The 19,864-nt window shown below is 42.8% G+C and overlaps 1 protein-coding gene across 7 annotated transcripts in view; it reads left to right on the forward strand.

Annotated features, from left to right (window-relative positions):
• Window positions 1-19,864, forward strand: part of RPTOR (regulatory associated protein of MTOR complex 1) — a 118,565-nt gene that overhangs the window by 35,367 nt on the left and 63,334 nt on the right. For all 7 annotated transcript variants that reach the window (XM_085239785.1, XM_085239784.1, XM_085239787.1 and 4 more), the window contains 4 exons: window positions 1,653-1,828; window positions 8,074-8,133; window positions 16,132-16,232; window positions 17,151-17,295. In XM_085239785.1, coding sequence (XP_085095911.1) covers window positions 1,653-1,828; window positions 8,074-8,133; window positions 16,132-16,232; window positions 17,151-17,295 — 482 coding nt within the window. The remainder of the gene's footprint in view (window positions 1-1,652; window positions 1,829-8,073; window positions 8,134-16,131; window positions 16,233-17,150; window positions 17,296-19,864) is intronic.

A 19,864-nucleotide genomic window follows, 5' to 3' on the forward strand; every position in this document is an offset into this window, starting at 1 on the left:
TCTTCATCTAATTGCTTGTTTACAGAACTGCTGAGACATGAAGGAACGACGATTGTAGATAAATATGTATTATTAATAATTTTGATAACATTTCGCACAGGGAAGCATCGCTCAGTTTGTTTACTATTCTTACAGTTGTGCATTAGTGCATTCTTGCTGCTGTGCTTTTAACCTTTTGTTAGCCATGTACTTCCTCTGTGTCTCTCCCTAATGAGTTTTATCCTTGAGGGTGCTGAGCAATCTAGTCACAGTCTGACTTTGGTGGATGTTCCAAGTAAAGAAGAAGTTAATACTGGGCTCTACCCTCCTTTGTCTTTCATGCTTTGTAAAAGAATGTTTTGCTACATCATTATCCCTAGAAATCTAACAAGGTCTGTAATTACTAGCTGGTACTCCGTGTTCACTTTTTGCTTGTTAATTGTTCATCTCCTAATGGGCAAATATTTATATTGCATGTGTCACAGCTTCTTTAGTTAATCTTACTGCGCAGAGCCAGGAGTTGAGCAGGAGCTCCTTCCCCAACAGAGCAGAGAGGCACTACCAGCACACAACAACCAGCAAGGCTGCAGTGCTTCACACTGCTCGGGAAGCAGAAAATTCATCTCAATGTTCTCCCCACCTGTGGAGCTCATTCATGAAGATGCCTGGAGAGCAAATCTTTCTCTAAGAAATTAATAGCAGATGTGAAGCAGTTTGACTGCTCTGTATTTATACATCTGTAAAGAGCTAGCACTTTTCCACAGTCTGTCGTGCCTTTCGTCTAAATTAAAAGATATCTTCAGTATTGTCAGTATCTTCCTTTGTTATTAGCATACAGGTTACATTTATGAGAAGTGCAGTAAGAACTGCTAGGTGACTTGGGTGTAGGTTCATTTCCACCCAAGGTATGGCATCAGTCTTTGCTGAAAGCAGAGTGGGGAGCAGAGTCAGATCTCAGCTAATTTGACCAACTTGTGAAAGCTGAAGTGTGTCACTGCCTCCTCTAGGGTTAGAATGGAAAAAGAATATTTAAAGAATCCAAAAAGTTGGTAGATTGCAGAATTGGTGAAATAGCCACAGAGAAGCTTCAGGTGCTTATCAGGGTGCTTTGCTCAGCTAGAAGAATATGACTGTGCCAGGCTCGTGGTTTGTAATATAAGTATTCCCCATAAACTCTTGTGAGACACAAAATTAATTTCCTCTTGAGAAGATGGAATTTCTCATTTATAAAGTTGGTAAATAATGAGTTTTCGTAGTCAACTGCATTGCCTTACTCAGGGCAAAAAAAAAAAAAGGAACAAAAGGAAGTGGACAAAGTGTCTTTGAGTGGAAAGCATTCTGTTAGCCTGGATAATGCAGCATATGGGTCACTGTGCTGGGTCCTTGCTTTCCAGGTCCTGCATGAAGGGCAGTGAAGGCACTGCATACATTACAATCTCTTGGCACAATTCGTTTGATACCTTTTGAGCACCACGAATGAAAATTTTGGGTGGCTGAAGCATTTATTTTGTTCACCTGTTTCAGAAAGGCACAGGGAAGGGTTGTTTTTTTTCTCTGAATCTGAAGATCTGTTGCACTTCGGCAGCTCTTCATTGGTTATTTTCAAAACGAGATTGAAATTTACTTTCCTGAGTTTGAATTCACCAATTCTGTGATTTCTGTGCTCTGTCCAGGTGGCTGCAATTAACCCAAACCATCCTCTTGCTCAAATGCCTTTGCCTCCATCGATGAAGAACTGCATTCAATTGGCAGCGTGTGAAGCTAATGAATTGCTCCCTATGATCCCCGATCTGCCGGCCGACCTTTTCACATCATGCCTTACTACGCCAATCAAAATTGCTCTGAGATGGTAAGTTTCATCTCCACTGTTGTTGGCAAGTGCATAATTTGTGTCGTTGTCTGTTGAAATGATAGGTTTTCCTAATCCAAGTGCTTCGTTTAACCTAATGTTTCTCTGCAATATTGAATTACAAGATTTGAACTATGTGTCTGGGATGGACAGTTATTAATCAGAAGTAGAAAGGTGAAAAAACTGTTATCTTCTACTTATTACATTTTAGATTCCAGCTCAATATCTAGGTTTGCTCAGATTAAAGGATTTACTGTTCTGGGAATTAAATATCTGCTTCTTCAGAGAGCAGAAATAGTACATAGTGCAGTAACAACTTACAAATTGTCCTTCATACAAATGATATTCCAAATATTGCAGTTGCTGTAAACAATGCAGTAGCATTAAATAATGCTGTAGTGAAAGAGACCAAGCGATAAACCCAAGAAAGATGTTACATAAGGATACAAAAGCCTGCTAGATACAGGAGGAGCTTTGAAAGAACAGTGTTCTTACCCAACAGCGGAGAGGAGCAGCAGCAGTTTGGTGCCAGCTGAGGACGCGGTATCAGGAATCCAGTGTGTGCCTGCAGGTACAGAGCTCTGTTGATTCATTCCTATCAGCACGTTTCAATTGATCCTCTTAAGGTTCTTTGTAGTCCAGAATGAAAAACTCCAGGTCATTAGCTAGACTAGGTTAAAACAGGCAGAAGCAGATAGACGTGGCAGACAATCATAAGCAATTGAGTCACTGCATCTGCAAGAGTTATGATTTCTGGAGATGCTGATAATAACTTCACAAGTCAGATTCTCTCTGAGTTCTAAAAGCAGCAAACAAAGTGACTTAGTGGGGCCAGGTTCTGGTTTAGATCCATAGTGCCTTTGAATACCTAACTTTTGCTTGTAAGCACAGTCAAAAGTCTTTGATAGTTTAGCAGGGCAAAGAGCTGCAGTGAAACAAGGATTATGTAGGAGGGAATTTTTGGGAAGGTTAATGAGAAAATAGTTTTCCAACCCATGTGTCAGGGACCTGGAGTCTGAAGTTGTGAGAAATTGTGCTAGTGTTTCTGCCAAGGAATGGCAAACTTCTGAATGAGAGAGGCAGCTGTGCACTCCTCTCGTTCCTTTAATATCCTTTTTCTATTACTTTTTCTACTGTGAAAAATTAAAAATAGTGTTGTTTATCTAAGATAAGTTTGGCTGCAATATTAGGCACTCATTAGAACTCTCAAGTGAGCACTTGCAGACGGGTGACAGGGTTGAGCCTGCTGCTTAGCCAGTGGCATTTAATCTCTTTTAATCCTGAGAGAACAGGATGCTTCCCTTCCAGGCAGGTGGGGGAAGGAGCACTCTGGCTTCCAGTGCAACTGCTGCTTGGCAGTGCTACGAGGTGAGCTGTCTGCCTTGACTGGGGCTTCGTCTGCATCCTGGGTGCTGATATGGTCCTGGTAGGCTGCTCCTGAAGTCTGCCTACAGCATGAAAACTCTCAAGCTGCCTGCTTTCTTTAAAAGCTGAGGAAATCACTATGTGGCAAAATTCCTTGAGGGGAACTTTGAGAAATAGTGTGTTACTGTGGTTCCAGGGAGCTACTTTTATCATATGGCTGCCATTGAATCACTGCTAGCCAAGCAGCGTGATGTGAGTTGAAGCTTTCAGCTGTGTTTATCTATAAAGAGAGGCTTGGAAATTGAACTCAGTACTTTACCTGGCTAGTTCAAGGCTAGCCTCAGGTGACAACGAGTCCCACTTGGCAAATACAAACAAATGTGGCTTTTTTCTTTTTTAAAAAAGTTACTTTTTGAAAAGAGTGCAAGACCAGTAAGTAAAACAAAAAGCCACAAAGGATGCAGCAAATGAAGGTCTGAGCTCAAGTTCCAGGGAGAATATTTTCATCGAGACTCCATGTTAATGTGCAATGAGGAGTTAGACAACCTGAAAAGCAATTGTTTGAACTGAGACTTGCAATTATTCTCAGTAACTCATTATTGTGAATATGAGTTAAATCAATACCACAAAGACGCAGCGATCCTGCTAAATTTGTGTTGTTTTCACTATTTTGTAAAGACTTTGTGGGAATCCATAGCGTGGGCTTTGATCTCTGTTGAAAATGAACTGTTTTGCAACAAACTGAAGCTTCTTGAGTGAAGTGAAGGTGTTCTTGTGTAATACAGAGCTGTGCTTGAGTTTGAGTGATCGTTAAGGTGAAGATGCGGAGGCTCAGGTAGAGTTGTTTTTGTTGGAAGGAAGTCCTCTCTGAACATCTAACCCTTTACACAACAGTGGTTAACGCACAACTTGTATGTATTGAGAAAGGTTTTTCCAGATGTTATGATCTGTTCAGGAGAGTTGCGTTGCTGCATCTCCATGGGAACATGGCTGAGGGCTGACAGGGCAGGTTCTTGAGCAGAGATGAGCATGAGATGCTTGGAGTTGTCTCGCTTGTGTTTGGCAGGAAGGCTGGTCAGAATGCCCTTCAGGTAAAGGATTTAGAACCATGAACCTCAGCTACCCTTGGTGCTGGTGCAGGTGGGTGCTGTGCTAACTCCTGGTTAGTGAGGCCTTTCCTACTACATCTAATCCAGATGTTGCGTGTGTTGCTTTTTATTGCACATATTAAAAAAAAAGAAAATCTCCTCTATAATCTGCAGATTACACTCCTTTTATATTCCCTATTGATTGGCATTATTACTGTTGTATCCATGCAAGTTCTGTAAATAAGAACTTGCTTGCAGACTGTTGTTATTCACTGCAGTTAAAAAGAACAGATGTGGAGCCAGGCCACCTCCACATCCAGTTGTTCAGTGCAAGCTGTATGTCAGTGTGCTGAGGCAGGCACTTAACCAGAAATAAAGATATAAGCCTTTGTCATTAAAGATACTCTTCTAATTCAGTTGGGCCCTTTTGTTAAAGCTGGCCCTGAGCTCTGCAGAATTATTTTTGAAATAAAAGATTTTTGCAAATCCAGACTGATGGATTAATGAGGTTTCACATATGGAGTTTATAGGCAAATGAAAGCTGGTTGAATAAATTCCTGTACATCCCATAGTGTGTATTTGGAATAAATTGATTGACAAAATCACTTCACAAATGGAATTGCATCCACTTCAGTCAGGGGGGAAAAAAAAATGCTGGTGATAGAAACGCAGATCGATGAATTGTGCACCTGAATGTGGTGACTGACAATTTCACAGCTCTGGGTAGCTTCATACTGACTGTCTTCATGTGTAGTCACTGTTGAGAGCTGACATTCCAAATGTATGCTGCAACTATGTACAAGGCAAGCTTAGAGATAAGACATATGGGTTGTCAATCTTGACTGACCTCACCAAGGAGACCCAGCTATTGCAGAGAGAGGCAGAAATCAGCATACAGTTGCTGTACTTTTTGTGCAGATCTATGTGTCTCTTGCACTGTCTGCAATGAAACAGCAGTTATAAGTTGTGTTTGGTGGTGCATCATATGCTGATGTTATTGTCAGTCCTTTAAGACACAAAGAAACTGCAAGACTAACTTCACAATTTTACACTTGGAGGAGAAGGCTGTAATCGGCTGGACTGTCTGAGGAACCTGCTTACATAAAGTTATGGGGCTCCTGAAAGTACAGGAAACCCCTCAAGCCAAAAATAAACAAAGTTTAAAAGCAGCTCAGTCTCAGGAATTTTAAACGTGCAGTTGTGTGCATTGGGACCCACGTGTAGCAAGCTTGTCAGTGCCTGGGAGTAAATGCTTGATTCCTGACAGCTGATTTTGTGGTGGGTCAGTTGAACATTTAAAGTATTTATTTCCAATGTATGCATTTTGTATTTCTGCTTGAAGGTTTGGGGGTTTAACTGACCCAATCCCCTGTCCTAGACTTAGACTGCTCTAACTGAACTGAGTTTCAAAACACTCCTGGGTTATCTGAGAAAAATCTGAGCACTGTTACGCATGTTACTGCTTTTCTTCTCTATCGCCTGGTGTGTACTGGTACTTTTACTGCAGCTCTGACATCTCCTGCCTGATGACACCAACCATCCACTTGAGACATCACGTTTGGAGCCTTGGAGTGATGAGAGGGAGTTGCAGATACAGGATGAGGAACATTCTGTTTACAAGTACATTTTCTTGGCAATCACTGCTTGTTAGAGAGGAAATGCAAATAGTCTGTTAGCAGTTACATGGGGTCTTAATGAACTCATCTCTTTTGAAATTTTCAGAGGTGGGGATTTTTAAAACAAGTGCACCAATAGATCAAGCATAGACAAAAGCAGTAAGTGCCTGCTGCTTTACTCCCATTCAGCTGGGTATAAACAGGTCTGTGATGAGGGCAGAGTGTTTTTCTTCTCTAAGTCAAGTGCAGTCTGGTTGTATCTCGTCAACTTTGAGGAGCCAAGGCTTGACCAAAATAGCCTAGATGTGAGTTTATTTACATCTTTGCCCTCAGTGCAGCTCCCTAAGGAGAGTGCAAAGTGACAGCAGTGCAACGCATTCAGTGTGTGAGAATGTCTCTTCGTAGCTGACCCTCGAAGGTGTGCATATCTCACTGCTGCAGATATTGGAGGAAATGTTGTCACAGTGGCATTTCTCATGTACACGTGTCCTGAATATCTGTATGCACTGGGAAGCTTTCTGCTTTTTTGTCCAAACAGCTGTAATCGAAAGCCTCATGCTCAGGAGAAATCCTTGCAAAAAGGAGGCTAATATATTTGTTTGCCCCGAGGCAAACCAGCACCAGGTGAGACCCTGCTCATCAGCTCGGGGTCCCTTGCTGCCTGCCCAAGGAACCAGGCTGCACTTTGGGGCTGGCAGCTCATCCTTCTTCTGCAGCGTGCCTTGCTGCTTGCAGCTCTGTCCTATTAATCTGGGAGCTTGTAAAATATTGCTGAGTGCTGAGGTCATATCATAACTCACATGAGAGGCTTCCAAAGCAAATACAAAATGCTGTGTGACATGGTGATAGGTGGAACCCTTTTCTCTGTGGAAAACAAATGTGTAACAGCCCAAAGTTGTGCGGGCTTTGCTTTAATCCTTTCAGATATGTCGTAATGTAGAGACATTGAGCAACACAGTGAGAAAGTGTTTTGGCATCCACAGTCTGCAGGGAGATTCCAGTCTGATTCCAATAACCCAGTTCTGCCGTGCTGAGATCTGCTCGCAGTGTTTGTCTGAGAGTGGTGTTTCCCTCAGTGGCTCTGTAATGCAGCTCTGCGAGGTGTCTGTGTTTAAGGGATTGTACTGGGGTTCTGCTGGAGCAGAAGATGGTTTCATAGATAGTTTCATGCCTTTTTTTTTTTTTTTTTTTTTTTTTTTTTTTTTTTTTGTGATGGTTGGCACACAGCTCAGGAAAGCAGCCTGGAGAGCACTTAGGTTTTCAGAGCCCATCCATGGTCTTGGCAATAATGGATGTCCTGCAGGCAAGGGGACCACAGGGACATCCAGAGTGACTGAAAGGTTTCAAAATGACCTCAGCACATCTTGATCTTCAGAGAATTGTTCTCTGCTAGGAGAGAGCCTTGTGGATGCTGGTGTCATGGAAAGGAGAGGCTGGGGAACCCTGTCTGCTGAGGGGCTTCAGCTCCAGTGTAGGGGCTGAATACCAACCTCTTGTGCTGCACGGTGAGCTCCTCCACAGCAGAGAGCAGATTTCTGAATGCTGTGAAGCAGGCCGGCATCGTGGTGACACGAGAGGAAGTCATTTCTCCGACTGACAGCTCTGTTATTCCTCCTGGAGCTGTGGTTTCCCAGCTCTGCTCTCTGAACCACAAAGCACATCCCAGCAGCGGGGCTGTTGGCCGTGCTGCCTCCCACCTGCACCCAGCACAGTGCTGTGCTGATGGCAGTCCTGGAGGAGCAGTACTTGCAGTGCTGAGGAAGTGGAGTCAGCATTTCTTTAATTAAATAACTGTGATGTTTGAACATGACACATTGCTCCCGGCCTCCATCACCCGCCCTGCCTGCAGCGTCAGCTCCTCAGGGATGCTGGGCACTGATCCCCTTTCCTTCCCTCCCCAGGGACCCCGCTCCCCCTGTGCACTGGAGTGCTGTCACTGTGACAGAGCCTGGCTCTGACAACCAGCACTGGAAACGGCCACATAATCACGAGTGTGACAGAAATGGAGGGCCCTGTGTGACTCTGGTTGTGCTGGGGGAAAGTTTTCCACCCAAACTCTATTTTAAAAGCAGAAAGACTGTAACAAAAACCTTCTTCCATGTATTTTTTTTTTTTACACAGATCTTGCTGTTAAATATACAATTAGTGTGTTTTGTTTTTGTTTTCTCCCCCACAGGTTTTGTATGCAGAAGAGTGTCAGACTGGTGCCAGGAGTCACGCTGGATTTGATAGAGAAGTAAGCCAAATTTTACTATATATACTTTTTTCCCTGGTTGCTCTATTTCTTGACTATTTCCAGCATTCCTCTTGTTTATCCAAGGGGAAATTTCTTTGCAAGCCTTCTGCAGGGTCCCTCCCTGATGGGTTTGCTGTCTGTGTCCCATTGCAGCCAGCTCTGGCCGTGGGCACTTATGGGGCAGACCCGCTCATCCAGCATCACCAAAACCACCACCAGCAGAAAAGTGCTCACCAAAAACACTGCCTTTCATTTCCTTGCTATGCTGTCCTGTTATCCTTTCTCCAACAGCGTTATGTTTCTGACTTAACACTGAAATGAGCTATAATCCTTCTACTCAAACAATATTTGAGCGTAATTACCGATTCTGAAGCAGCTGAGGGAAGAAAGCTGTTCGTAAATCTCCTTCAGTTTATACCAACAAGCTGGCCTTTGAAATAATAATTGCCCACCAGAGTCCCTGCTGGCTTTTCACATTATTTTTTTTTTAATGGGAAGTGTGTTCTTAAAGTCAGGGCAGTAGATGCAGTTCTGTCCTCCCTGTGGATTATTTTTGAATATCCTATTCTGGGAACATTGATACACGCACACAAACCGGGAGTAATTAATTAAACACTGTTCAATTTCTGAGGAGTTTGGATGCTAGAAATATCATTGTCAAGATGAATTAGAACAGCCTGCATGTCTGCTATTCTGACGTGTGGGTGCCCACAGCCCAGTTACCATCCTTGCTCTGAGACAAAAGCTGCGGAACTGAGAGGCATCCTGAAGGGCTGAGGAAGCAGGAGTCTGGGTAATAAGCGTGCTTTTAAATCAGAGATATATTTCAGACTTTCTTATTTTTCTGATAATCTTCCGAATAGTGTCACAAAGTACAGCAGTCACTCATTGCTCATGCTGCCCATAGCAAACTGTCGGTGATAGCAGAGGCAGTGAGGTAAGGTAAGGTTGCATCAGCTAACATTTCTTGTTCAGGTTTTGCTTTAGTGAATCATTCCCTGTTGAGTAACCTGCACGATTCTCATTCTGATGAGGTTAAAGATGCTTCCCAATGCCATTAGTTCTTCCACAGCGTGTATTTTAAGCGTAGACAGGCTTATCAGGAGTATCTGGGTATTTAATTATGGCAATTTTACACGTGAAAATTTGATTATCCTCTCTCATTTCGGTTGGAGAAACAAAGCATTGATTCTACAAAACTGTATTTCAGTGGCACTAGTCTTAACCAAAATTAAAATCATTTCTCAGCTTTCCAAAACAAACACGAGACCTGTAAGGCTGACAAGCAGATGGTTTAAGCTGTATTTATTTCCAAAGTTTAGTTGTTTCCTGCCCTAATGCAGTATCTGGTTATTCAAGCCATGTCACCATGCACTGCTAAAATAGGATCTAGACGTAAATTGTTTCCAAACCTAAACCAGTATGGCTCACAATGGGAGATTGTTTTAGGGATCATTTAGGGAGCTCATTTGAAGAAATAGAGATGAATTCTTTTTGAACCAGTGGGCTCACCATTGGTGCAGGCTGGGGTCTCTTCGGGTCACTGAATAAATGTGGTCCAAAACAGTGACTGCGTTATGTTAACTGTGATTAACATACTGCTCCAAGGGTGTATCAAAGCAGAGAACATATGGCAGTGTCAGTGACAGTCTGAGCCAGGTAGCTCAGGAGTTGGCTTCCTTCATGGAAAGAACCTTCATGTTGCTGAGGGTTAAAAACTCTTCAAAGAATGGTTTACTGGAAAAAATAATCAATATCCTTGTTGATAATACCACAGCGAATGTGGATTCTGTGGGGTCGTAGAGTCATAGAATGAGCAAGGTGGGAAAAGGCCCTCAAGGTCACCAAATCCGGGATTGTTTTAAAGACCCTCTTCATGGAGGCTGCACTCGAAATAGGTTCCTGTAGGTATCAGGTATTTAAACCCTCCATAATAATATGCTACATATCATCAGTTAAAGAAAACACATGTTTTTTATTGCAGTCCCAAGATAGCACTAGAATACTTCTCAATTTGCCTTTGTGGATATTGTAATTTATAATTTAGTTGTCTTTAGAACTGTGGAGAGAGCTTGTATTCTAATTAGGCTGCAAACTTTGAGACTAAATTAGTCTGCACCTTCTTTGAAGGGCCCAAACTAATAATTATTTAGGCTAAACCAGCGTCCTGATGAATAAATGCATGGTGCATCCTGATGTGCGTTTCTATTACAAATCTGCTGAGATAAAGGCAAAAAAAAAATCCCTCATTTAGGAATAAAGATGTTTGCTGGAGCCAGGCAATGAAATGTAAAGGAAAAAAGGAGAAGTTTAGGTTGGTGGAGTGCTAAGAGTTCAGGCAGCTCTGGCAGTCTTTTGTGGCAGCACTGATGTCAAGCATCCCTGCTGGCTCCGTTGGTCTCTTCTGCTCGATGACAAGTTGTCCTGTCATCTCACAGCTGGCTGGGGGCTCCTGAGTGCAAGGAACCGAGGCTTTGTTCTGCCTTTACACATTTTTAGTGATACCCTAAGGGGCAGCATAACTTAGTGTAGGGTGGGTGTGAGCTGGGTACCAAGAGCTGGGGCTGTACGAGAGCACGTCCACCTGCACTGCCGCATAGGCCCTCCCTCTGGAAATCACGTTCTCAAAAGAGTCACAACAGTATATTGCTTTCCCAGGATATTTTTCCCCAGGTCCGTTTGGTGCCTGGCAGAGAGAGGGAAATCTTGTCCCCCGTTGTCATGCTTTGATACAGAGGGCCTGTTGTGGATGTCACGTAGGCAGGAGGCTGTGGGAGAGATCTGTCTTGCTGCAGCGCCCATCTTGGGGCTGTCGCTCACCAGCACAAAATCTATTTATAAAAATCACTAGAAATAATAAATTTGGGACTAAAATTAATTTTGTTTCCATTTTAAGCGTTATAGACTGTCAGGGACCAGAAATTATTAATGTTTGAGTGTCTATTGATTATTGATGGTGTTCAGTAGGAGCCTATTTAAAGACAAAGTAGGAAAAATAAAATCCCAAGATATCACGCAGCAAAATGTAATGTAATTGGAGAAAATGTAGAAATTTTGCTGTAGTATAACAAATATCTTCTGTGTATGCCCTCAGAATTTAATTAATCAGCTGTGTCAGAATGGTAAAGTGGAGGGTGGGCTGTGGAGTGCAGCTGGTTAATTCCTAATTCTTTTTTCAGGTGATCTCAGCTGAAATCAAGTGCAATGTGAAGTTACAGTTCAACTAGTCCAATTTCTGCCACTCTGCAACTTGTTTTTTTAAATTATTTTAATTAGATTTATACTGGGAAATCTTAGTTTGCCTTTAGGTCTGACTTAAGCAGCTTTCATTCCCTTTCATTTTCTTCTGCAAAATTCAATAGAAGACATTAGAGCATATATTTCAGGATGTCATGTTTTAGTCAGTGCTGTTTAGTCAGTGGTGGAAGGGTGCTGTGCTGTGCTACCTGTCTGCAGTGGGTACCCATTGGTACTCGAGGGCAGGGAGAATGCTTCTTTGGAAGGTCCTAGTCTGAAACATTTCTGTTCCGCAGTAAATCTGGTTGTACTGAAACCGACTATTTAATTTGATCACTGTTGTTACAGGGAAACAGCCTCTAGTGTAGGCAAAGTCTATTGTATATACAAAGTGAAGATTACACTCAACAGGATGGTTTTCATGGCAACACTTCTGTCGTATCTTTGTGCAGAACGACGACAGGATTGAAAACTGGTGTGCAAAGCCTGACAGAAGTCTCAAACAAATCATTTAAGAACTTCAAACATTTTGTCTTTCTCAAGGAGCTTGCCAAGGTTTCAGGAGCTCCATCACGACGGCCCTGTGCCATTGGTGTGATTTGTGATGAGAGCACGTTGTCTTTGAGCCCATTAGCTGTGCTGATCATTTCTAAGCAGTTCTTGCCAGTTCAGGAGATTGCCACAGCACATATGCTGTGTGCAGAATTGTTTTACCATTTTCTATGATATACTCTCCTCTTTTTTTTTTCCCGAGGCTATAAAATGTGAAATATACATACTTATTTTTCCCAATGCTAAAATTATGGTGAATGTTTGCAGCTATAAATCAACGCCAATGCGTTTTGTTTTTTGAAGTCTTAAGTATCACGTTGCATATCTCACATTGTATGTATTATAGTACAAAAATAGAGGTAATGGCGGAGCCCATCCAAAGGGAAAATCTGGCATCCTTTGAAGTAAATGCTTCCCCTGTAATTAAAGTGATTCATAGGATTTTGCTAAATTTCTGACAAGGACATTGATGCTAACACCTAGCACGAGCTCCTTAGTGACCCTGACATTTTGTAGTCTTCACTTTTCACAATAGACTGCAGTGATTTAGGTCTTTGTAAAGCCATCTGTCAGGAAGTTGATGGAAGAAGCAATCGAGAGTCCAGAGATGTTAAATTGAAGCCAGCAGCTGAGGCAGCCTGCCCTTTTTTCCTTTTCTTCCCCTTCCTCAAAACTAGTTTTTACAAATGAAGCCTGCTTTGTCCTGACTGTCAAAGGCTCTCTGGTGATTGTCGAAGCGTAATGAGAGACATCGGGGGAAGTGATGCCAAGACGATAGCAATGTTCCTTGTGGGGGAGAATACTTTCTGGGCCGTTGCAGCCTGCTGGCTGTGTAGGTGCCTGTCCAAATAGAAGTTATTAGAAACTTTAGAATCATAGGACAGCTTTGGAAGAGCTTCTTGTGGAAGAGAAATGTGCTGAGTCCCTCAGACGTGCTTCATCTGAAAATTTGTATAGTGAAACTCTAAAAAGATAGCAATAGTTAAGTGACCTCTGCTCTTCTAAAAGAGGTGTAAACGGTGAGTTAAAAAATACAAAACAGAAACTCCACGATTGATTATTTCAAATAAATCTGTGATCAGGGTCTATTGACACTGAGGAACACTGTGTTAAACCCCCCCGTCAATCATTCAGCTTTTCATTTGAGTGGTACAAGCTGTCCTCTGCTTTCTGGGATGAGAGTCTGAGCAGTCCAATCTAGGAACAGAGAACACGTGTTTATTTTCGTCTGTCGATTTATCGTACTGACTGTTCCAACTTTAATTGATTCCTGTGTGCAGCACAGAGAACAGCAGCACTGCCAATTTCATCCTAATGGCTCTTTCTAGCACTGCTTCAAAATCGGAAAGCCCTGATAGGTCTGGCGCGGTTACTGAAATGTATTGCCTTTCATTCTATTCCACACTCTCTACCCCCACCATTAACACCTAATGCATAGGTTTGCAAAGCACTGAGCACCGTTAATCTTCGCAGCGCTGGAACTTGTACCTTCCTGAGTGGATATGGGGGCAGAGAGGAAATGAACTCACCTGATGACACGGCAGATGTGCGAATGGCATCCTGTTAATGTCTGCTTCGTGACTGCGGTCCCTACAGGCAGCTCTATTTCTATGAACCTGGCAGCTCGTCTTAGAAAGCACGGTTGCTTGGTGCAAAAATACCAAGTGTATTTTAACAGCCAAACTAAAACCTGTATTAAACTAACAAGAAGTCATTTTTAGCCTTTCAGTGCAAAAAATAAGCATACCTTGCTCGCTGATAAAGCAGATTATTCAAGTTAAAGGAGTTTCTAAGGTTGTGCTGCTAGCATCAACTTTTGGTTTCAGCCTGTCATTCCTGCTTAGTGCCACCAGTAAGATAATTATCAACACACAATTTGCATTTAGTAAACAGAATCTAGTATGAACTGTATGCAGAGCTCTCCATCTGCTGTAAAGATTCAAACTCCACCATGAAATGCTATTTCTCTTTGCGCTGAAAGCTGCCTTGAAAGTGGCCTTTAGAAGGTTTAAGCTCAGCATTTGGCTTGCGAGGAAAACCTCAACAAGGAATGCTTTGGTTTCTAATTAATAGCATGACAACTTAGGAAATGCTGTTATTTTGCTGCAGAGGGTGTTCTGCAATGCAAATATTGATGTGAAATCCTCCTAAGAGCGGTTGTGTGGCCTTGTGTTCCCTCTGCTTGCTCTGGGGGATCAGTTAACAAACACTGTTTCAGAGCTGTATATTTTTCCTCTGATATCAAGACAGACAGGAATTTTTTATAAGATGTTAATTTCCAGCTATTTCAGAAATGTGTGCAAGGGAATATGCTTCATCTGAACCTGCATAGGGAATGCTAGTGCCATATGTATCAGAACAACTTAGCATAGACGAAGCTTTGCTCTTCATATAGATTGTCTTGATGCTTTTACTATATGAATTTGTTTTTCCCAGTGCAAAGCAACAAAGCATTAGAAAGCACATCTGAGAAAATTGAGGAGGATGGAGCAGGAAGCTGAGAGATGTTGAAGAACAATTCACAGCCTCTTTTCTTTCCCTCAGTCCTGAGCGTATGTCGATGTGGTGTCCCAGCAGACTTCTGGCTGCTCTCTTGACTCACAGCAGACATCACTCACTGGTCCTGCAGTTCCTTTGGACTGTTGTAATGGATAAGCAAATACAGCACAAGCTCAGCTGGGTGAAATGAATTCGAGCACCTTCTTTCAGTTCACAAAAGCGAGGTCCTCCCAGGTGGCGAACAGGGCAGCTGCTTTCCCTCCTTCCGACATGAAACCTGGGAGTGCTGTAGTGTCTTTTCAGTTACAACCAAAAAGCAAGCAGCTCGATGTAGCTCATGGAAACGCTTTCAGATTAAAATCTGTCCCTGCATGGATCACAGACTGAATCTCTTAGGTTTGCACTATGCTGGCAGGCTGCAGTTTGGTGCTGTTCTGCTGTGCTGAATGCCTGTCAGGCTGTCCCTGGTGCATTGATGCCTGGAGTAACAAATGGGCAGCCCATGGGGATGGGATGTTATCTGCTCTGCCCTTCTGCCTATCTCTGGCTGCAGCTTTCCACCTGGCTACTCCTCAGCAGAGCTAAATAGCTCGTGTTCCTCTGAAGCACGTGTGCCTGAAACCTTTAAAAACGTTCAGTTGCTTCCCTTTCTTAATGATTAAATGCTCTTCTTTCTTCATCCACTAGCACAAAGTATTCATTAGCATGAGGATTCTTCCCTCTGGTGGGTGTTCATCCACAGTGCTCAAGTCTTTCTCTGCTGTAGGAGTAACCTTAAATTTCTTACTCCATGGCATGATGTATGCTTGGAGGAATCGGTTTGGTTTGGTTCTGAAGAGAGGGGACGTAGCTGCTGTAGTCACAGTAAAGGCCTCCACTGTGACAACCCAAGTGCAGCTCAGTCCATTGCTGCTTGTGTGCTATAATGGACCCCTGGCTCCGAGGAGATGTACTTAAAAGCAGATATTAGTTAGTGCTGATGTAACGTGCTGCTGTTTTATTCCTGTAGAATCACTAGTTGGTCCTCTGCTTTTGCTTTGTCTGAGAAAGGGGATAGCTCTGTGAATACTTCAGCTTTTTGGAGGGTTTGAGTTATTTTTTCCTACCTAAGGTATAATCTGAAAAACAATCTTGCTCACTTTCAGTGCATGTCCTGTGTGTTTGCAGTGCCAAGAGTCTCTTGCTGTTTGGAAAGCTGCCATCCCAGCTATTGATCACTGCCACCTTTTTTTTTCCTACATCAAAATATTTGATAAAATTAGCAATTGGATTCCTCAGCATTTTGAGTACCACAAATAGACTCCAGATATGTACTGCTGACAAGATTTTGATATTTTTAGGGTTGACACAGCACTCCCTGTTGCAGCCTGGGCACACAGAGCAGATGGAGGATGGCCGTGAGCTCCGGTGTGCGCCTGAGTGCAGCAGCAGTGGCAGTGCCTCTTTGTGCTTCCCTTCATGCAGTGCTGGCAGTCTCCTGGCACGCTGGGGGGAAAGGAATTCGTTCTCTTCAGGAGAGAAAGAATAATAAAGCAGAATAGGAAGCTTTTTTTTTTTTTCCTTATGTTATGCTTTTTGGGCATATAGGTACCACCGTGACACAAGTGATACAATTATAGAGTGACTGTGTGCAACGTGTTTAAAAAAATAAAAATAAAAACCCAACTAATAGGGAACGTCCTTGTTCCCACCTTCCTTCTTCCCCCATAGGATTCCTGGAAGACTGAATGACAGGAGAACTCCCCTGGGGGAGCTGAACTGGATCTTCACAGCCATCACAGACACCATTGCGTGGAACGTGTTGCCTAGAGGTACGACTTGGGCAGGCAAAGCAAGTTTTCATCAGGAGGGAGTATTGCTTATTCAAAGCAGGATGAAGAGTTAGAGAAACGAGACGCTGAAATAAGGAGAAAATTAAAGCTTAATATTGAAAGAACAGCTCAGGCATGATCTTGAGGCTACTTAAATTTTTTATATTCGTTCTTCTCAGCAACAATTTCAGCAACATGATAATTAGAAACTAGGAAGGTTTTTTCCAGTGCTAATGTGATTGCTTTAGCTTGAATAATTTTCTTACTGTATCTGGAAGGAGCAATCTGTTTTCTTGCAGCCTTTGTTAGCATCATGGAAAAAACAACAACTTTCTCTCTGTTTGCTGATAAGACTGTGTATCTTTTTCCAAGTAACTTCACTCCATTTTTCAACCTCTCTTCTGCTCTAAATTCATTCTCCTAGAGCATGAGCGGCCAAATTTGTATATATTTGTATGCTAATGCTCATTGCTGCATAAATACTTCTTTGCTCTTCTAGGAGATAGTGTGTTTGTTATCTTTTACTGTTCATGTTGGCTTTTTGTGAGCACATCAAACTGCCAGTTAGTACTGTAGTTCTTTATTAAATGGTACACACAGGTCCTTTTCTCCCTTACAATTTCCAAATCACTAGAAGTGAAATTTTGTCCAGAAAAGGCAAATCCAGCCTGAGGTAAACAGCAGTTAATTCTTTTCATGTGAAATGCAGAGTAATAGTGATGTTTTAAGGGAACTCAGAGGGCAGATGTCCTTTAAGAGTTGGGATATCCCGCCACTAAAAGACTGTTGTAGAGTTTTGTTGCTGTTGTTTGAATAAAATATTTACATATTTTTATCACTTAAATGATTTTTACGTAATACCTGGGGTACCCGAGTTATAAAGGTGCTCATGAAGTAATCCGTGCCATCTCTTGACAGATCTTTTTCAGAAGCTCTTCAGGCAAGACTTGCTCGTGGCCAGTTTATTTCGTAACTTTCTCTTGGCAGAAAGAATTATGAGATCCTACAACTGTACCCCAGTCAGCAGCCCCCGCCTACCCCCAACGTACATGCATGCAATGTGGTAAGTCACAGAGTTCCCTGTGCTGCAAAGCCTGCTGCTGCCTTAAGGAGATTTGGGGAGCTGTGGTCATGAAAGATTGTTACTACTTAAATCTACACGGTGCTTTACCGATTAAGTCTGCGGATCAAAAATGAAAGAGCATGTGGCAGTGTAAATACCCATCTACAAATGTATTTCTTCTTCTTTGCGTACATGAATGTGATGCAATTCTGTAATACAGAAGGTTCTATTCAGCTATGTAATCGTTCACTCCAAATAGAAAGGGAATGGGACATCCCCTTTATTTGCACAGAGCAAAGCTGATCCCCTCTGATTGCAAAGGGGGGGAGCATTATGGGCCTAAGGGAGAAAATCATAACTTGCTTTGTAGAGTTCTTTTGCCGCTGAGTTCATCTATTGTCACTGTTGCTTTTAAGATGATTAACAGAAATGGAGGTGGCACAGTTATGTAAAGCCTCTTAAATGTGGTTTTGACTATCGAACAAGCATTCCATGAAGAACAGCAATACAAATAATGTTAACAATAACAATAAAAATGCTTGCTTTGATTCTAGAGCAGTGTAAAATTTGGCTAAGTACAAGCCAGTGTAGTCAAGCTAATGCAATTCTTTTAGGAGAAAAAGATAGCTGTGTGACTTGCTAAAAGGCTGATGGAACGGCAGGTAAAGGTGACTGAGTGGGCTTAATTAGCCTGTATTTTCAGATTCCTTTGGTAAGTTTTTCTTCATTAAAACATAGAGGAAAATAAATGTAGTGGTGGTATGAGGCGATAACGATCAGTGCTAACCTGATAGCAGCATCAGTAAGTTCAAATCACATCGAATGTTTCCTCTAAGAAATGGAGATCGGGTCACAGAGAGCCCCAGCAGCTTCGTGAGGTGCAGGCAAGGAGTTGGCAGTTGCTGGTTGAATGAAGTTGCTTTCAGGATTGGAAAGCGTGGAGGTGATGGGACAGACTTTGGATGGAACTTTAGCAGGTTGGCAGCCTTGCTTGAGTGTATTGTCTGTACGTGGCAGCGTTCTTAAGTGCTCTGAATTAACAACTTTGGAGGAAAATTACTTCAGTTGTTTGGAAATATGGGGAGTGCTCTTATCATTGTGTGCTGAACCACAGGAGTGAAACTCAGAAGTCCGGGATCCTGTTCTGTCTGTCACAGACCTGCTTGGTCCAATGGTGAATTCTAGAAAGGCTTTCTTCTCTTGTGTTCTTCTGCAAAATGGGACTAAAAATACTGTTGTGAAGTCCTTCAGACCATACCACAGGATAGTTGCATTGTTGCTGCTTTTTAGGGTTTACCAAAAGAAGGAATTCCTTAGGAAGAGGCTTTTCTCCCTCTGAATCCCAAACACCCGCAAAGTTGAAAGTGAGTGAGCGGAGCGGATCCCTGGACACGTTTTGCTACAGTGTCCTAAAAAAGGTGCAGTTTGCATCAAATCTACCAAAGGGGAAATTTCCACTTTTGTCAGAGGTGGCTCAGTTCTTTATTATGAACTTTCAGTAATGACAGATTTAGAAACTAATTTAGGCCTTGCTTAAATACTTTCTAAAAATAATCGCCTGCGCTTACCTATCACTTTTCATTCAGTGCTTTTCTACTGGATTCCAGATCCTCCAAACTCATTTTATTTAGATCAGTTGGCTGAAGGCATGGAGAGCTGCTAAATGGGTGCTGAAAAGAACTGAAACTTTGGCGTGATTTGATAATCTGTGCTGATAAGTGGTGGAGACTGCGTGGATGATGCAGCAGCTTCTGCTGATGGTGAACGTGAATAGAGGCAGTGTGTCTGTCGGTGTTCTTCAAGGATCTGACCTCAAACTTTGGGATTTCCCCACTCCTCGTCCTCTTCTTCCTCTCTTCTGTGCTTTCTGGGTGTTGCTTGTGTTAATGCTTTGTACCTTCCTCTGTTCCCATGGAATGATGATCCTGTGTGCACCAAGTACGCGTTCCTGGCTCAGGTTTGGCTTTGTTGCTTGTGGCCTCAGTGTGGTGTGATGTTTAACTTCTCCAGTACAAATGTGCATATATTCTCTCTTGCTTTATCCCCTGGACTTTGCTGTCCATTCATAGTGTCCAGAGAGGACTGCCACGTATATCTGCTGTTACTGATGTGAGCCGTTCTTCAGATTCAGAGCTGGGAAGCAAAGTAAAATGGGATCTACATGCGGACATGATTTGTATCCCAGCAGAAGGCTGACTGGAGAGGCAAAGTGCTTTTGCCTTAGTATTACATTTTGCACCATCTTTTGCAGAAAAGGCGAAAGTTGACAGCAGCATTTTGCTGAAGTAGTAAGGCACGCACAGACCCTGCTGAATTGCATGCGGCACCCTGATCTCAGCAGCAGCAGTGAGTGTACCCGGGGTGCTCTGTGTGCCCTGCAGCTCCTTCTCTCTGGGAAACCCTCACAGTCAGGGGGAGGGGAGCAGAAAGCCCCAGCGCCCTGCAGCTCCTTAGAGCCCTTCTTCCTTTCACTGGCATGCTGTGTTTTACCTGCATTAGGTGTAAACCCTCCCAGGCACGTGCTGTTGGGATCTGTGCAGTGCCTTGTGCTGCAGGTCCCTGGCTGCTG

Source organism: Meleagris gallopavo, chromosome 20 (assembly GCF_905368555.1).
Source record: "Meleagris gallopavo chromosome 20, MGAL_WU_HG_1.1, whole genome shotgun sequence".
NCBI lineage: Eukaryota > Metazoa > Chordata > Aves > Galliformes > Phasianidae > Meleagris > Meleagris gallopavo.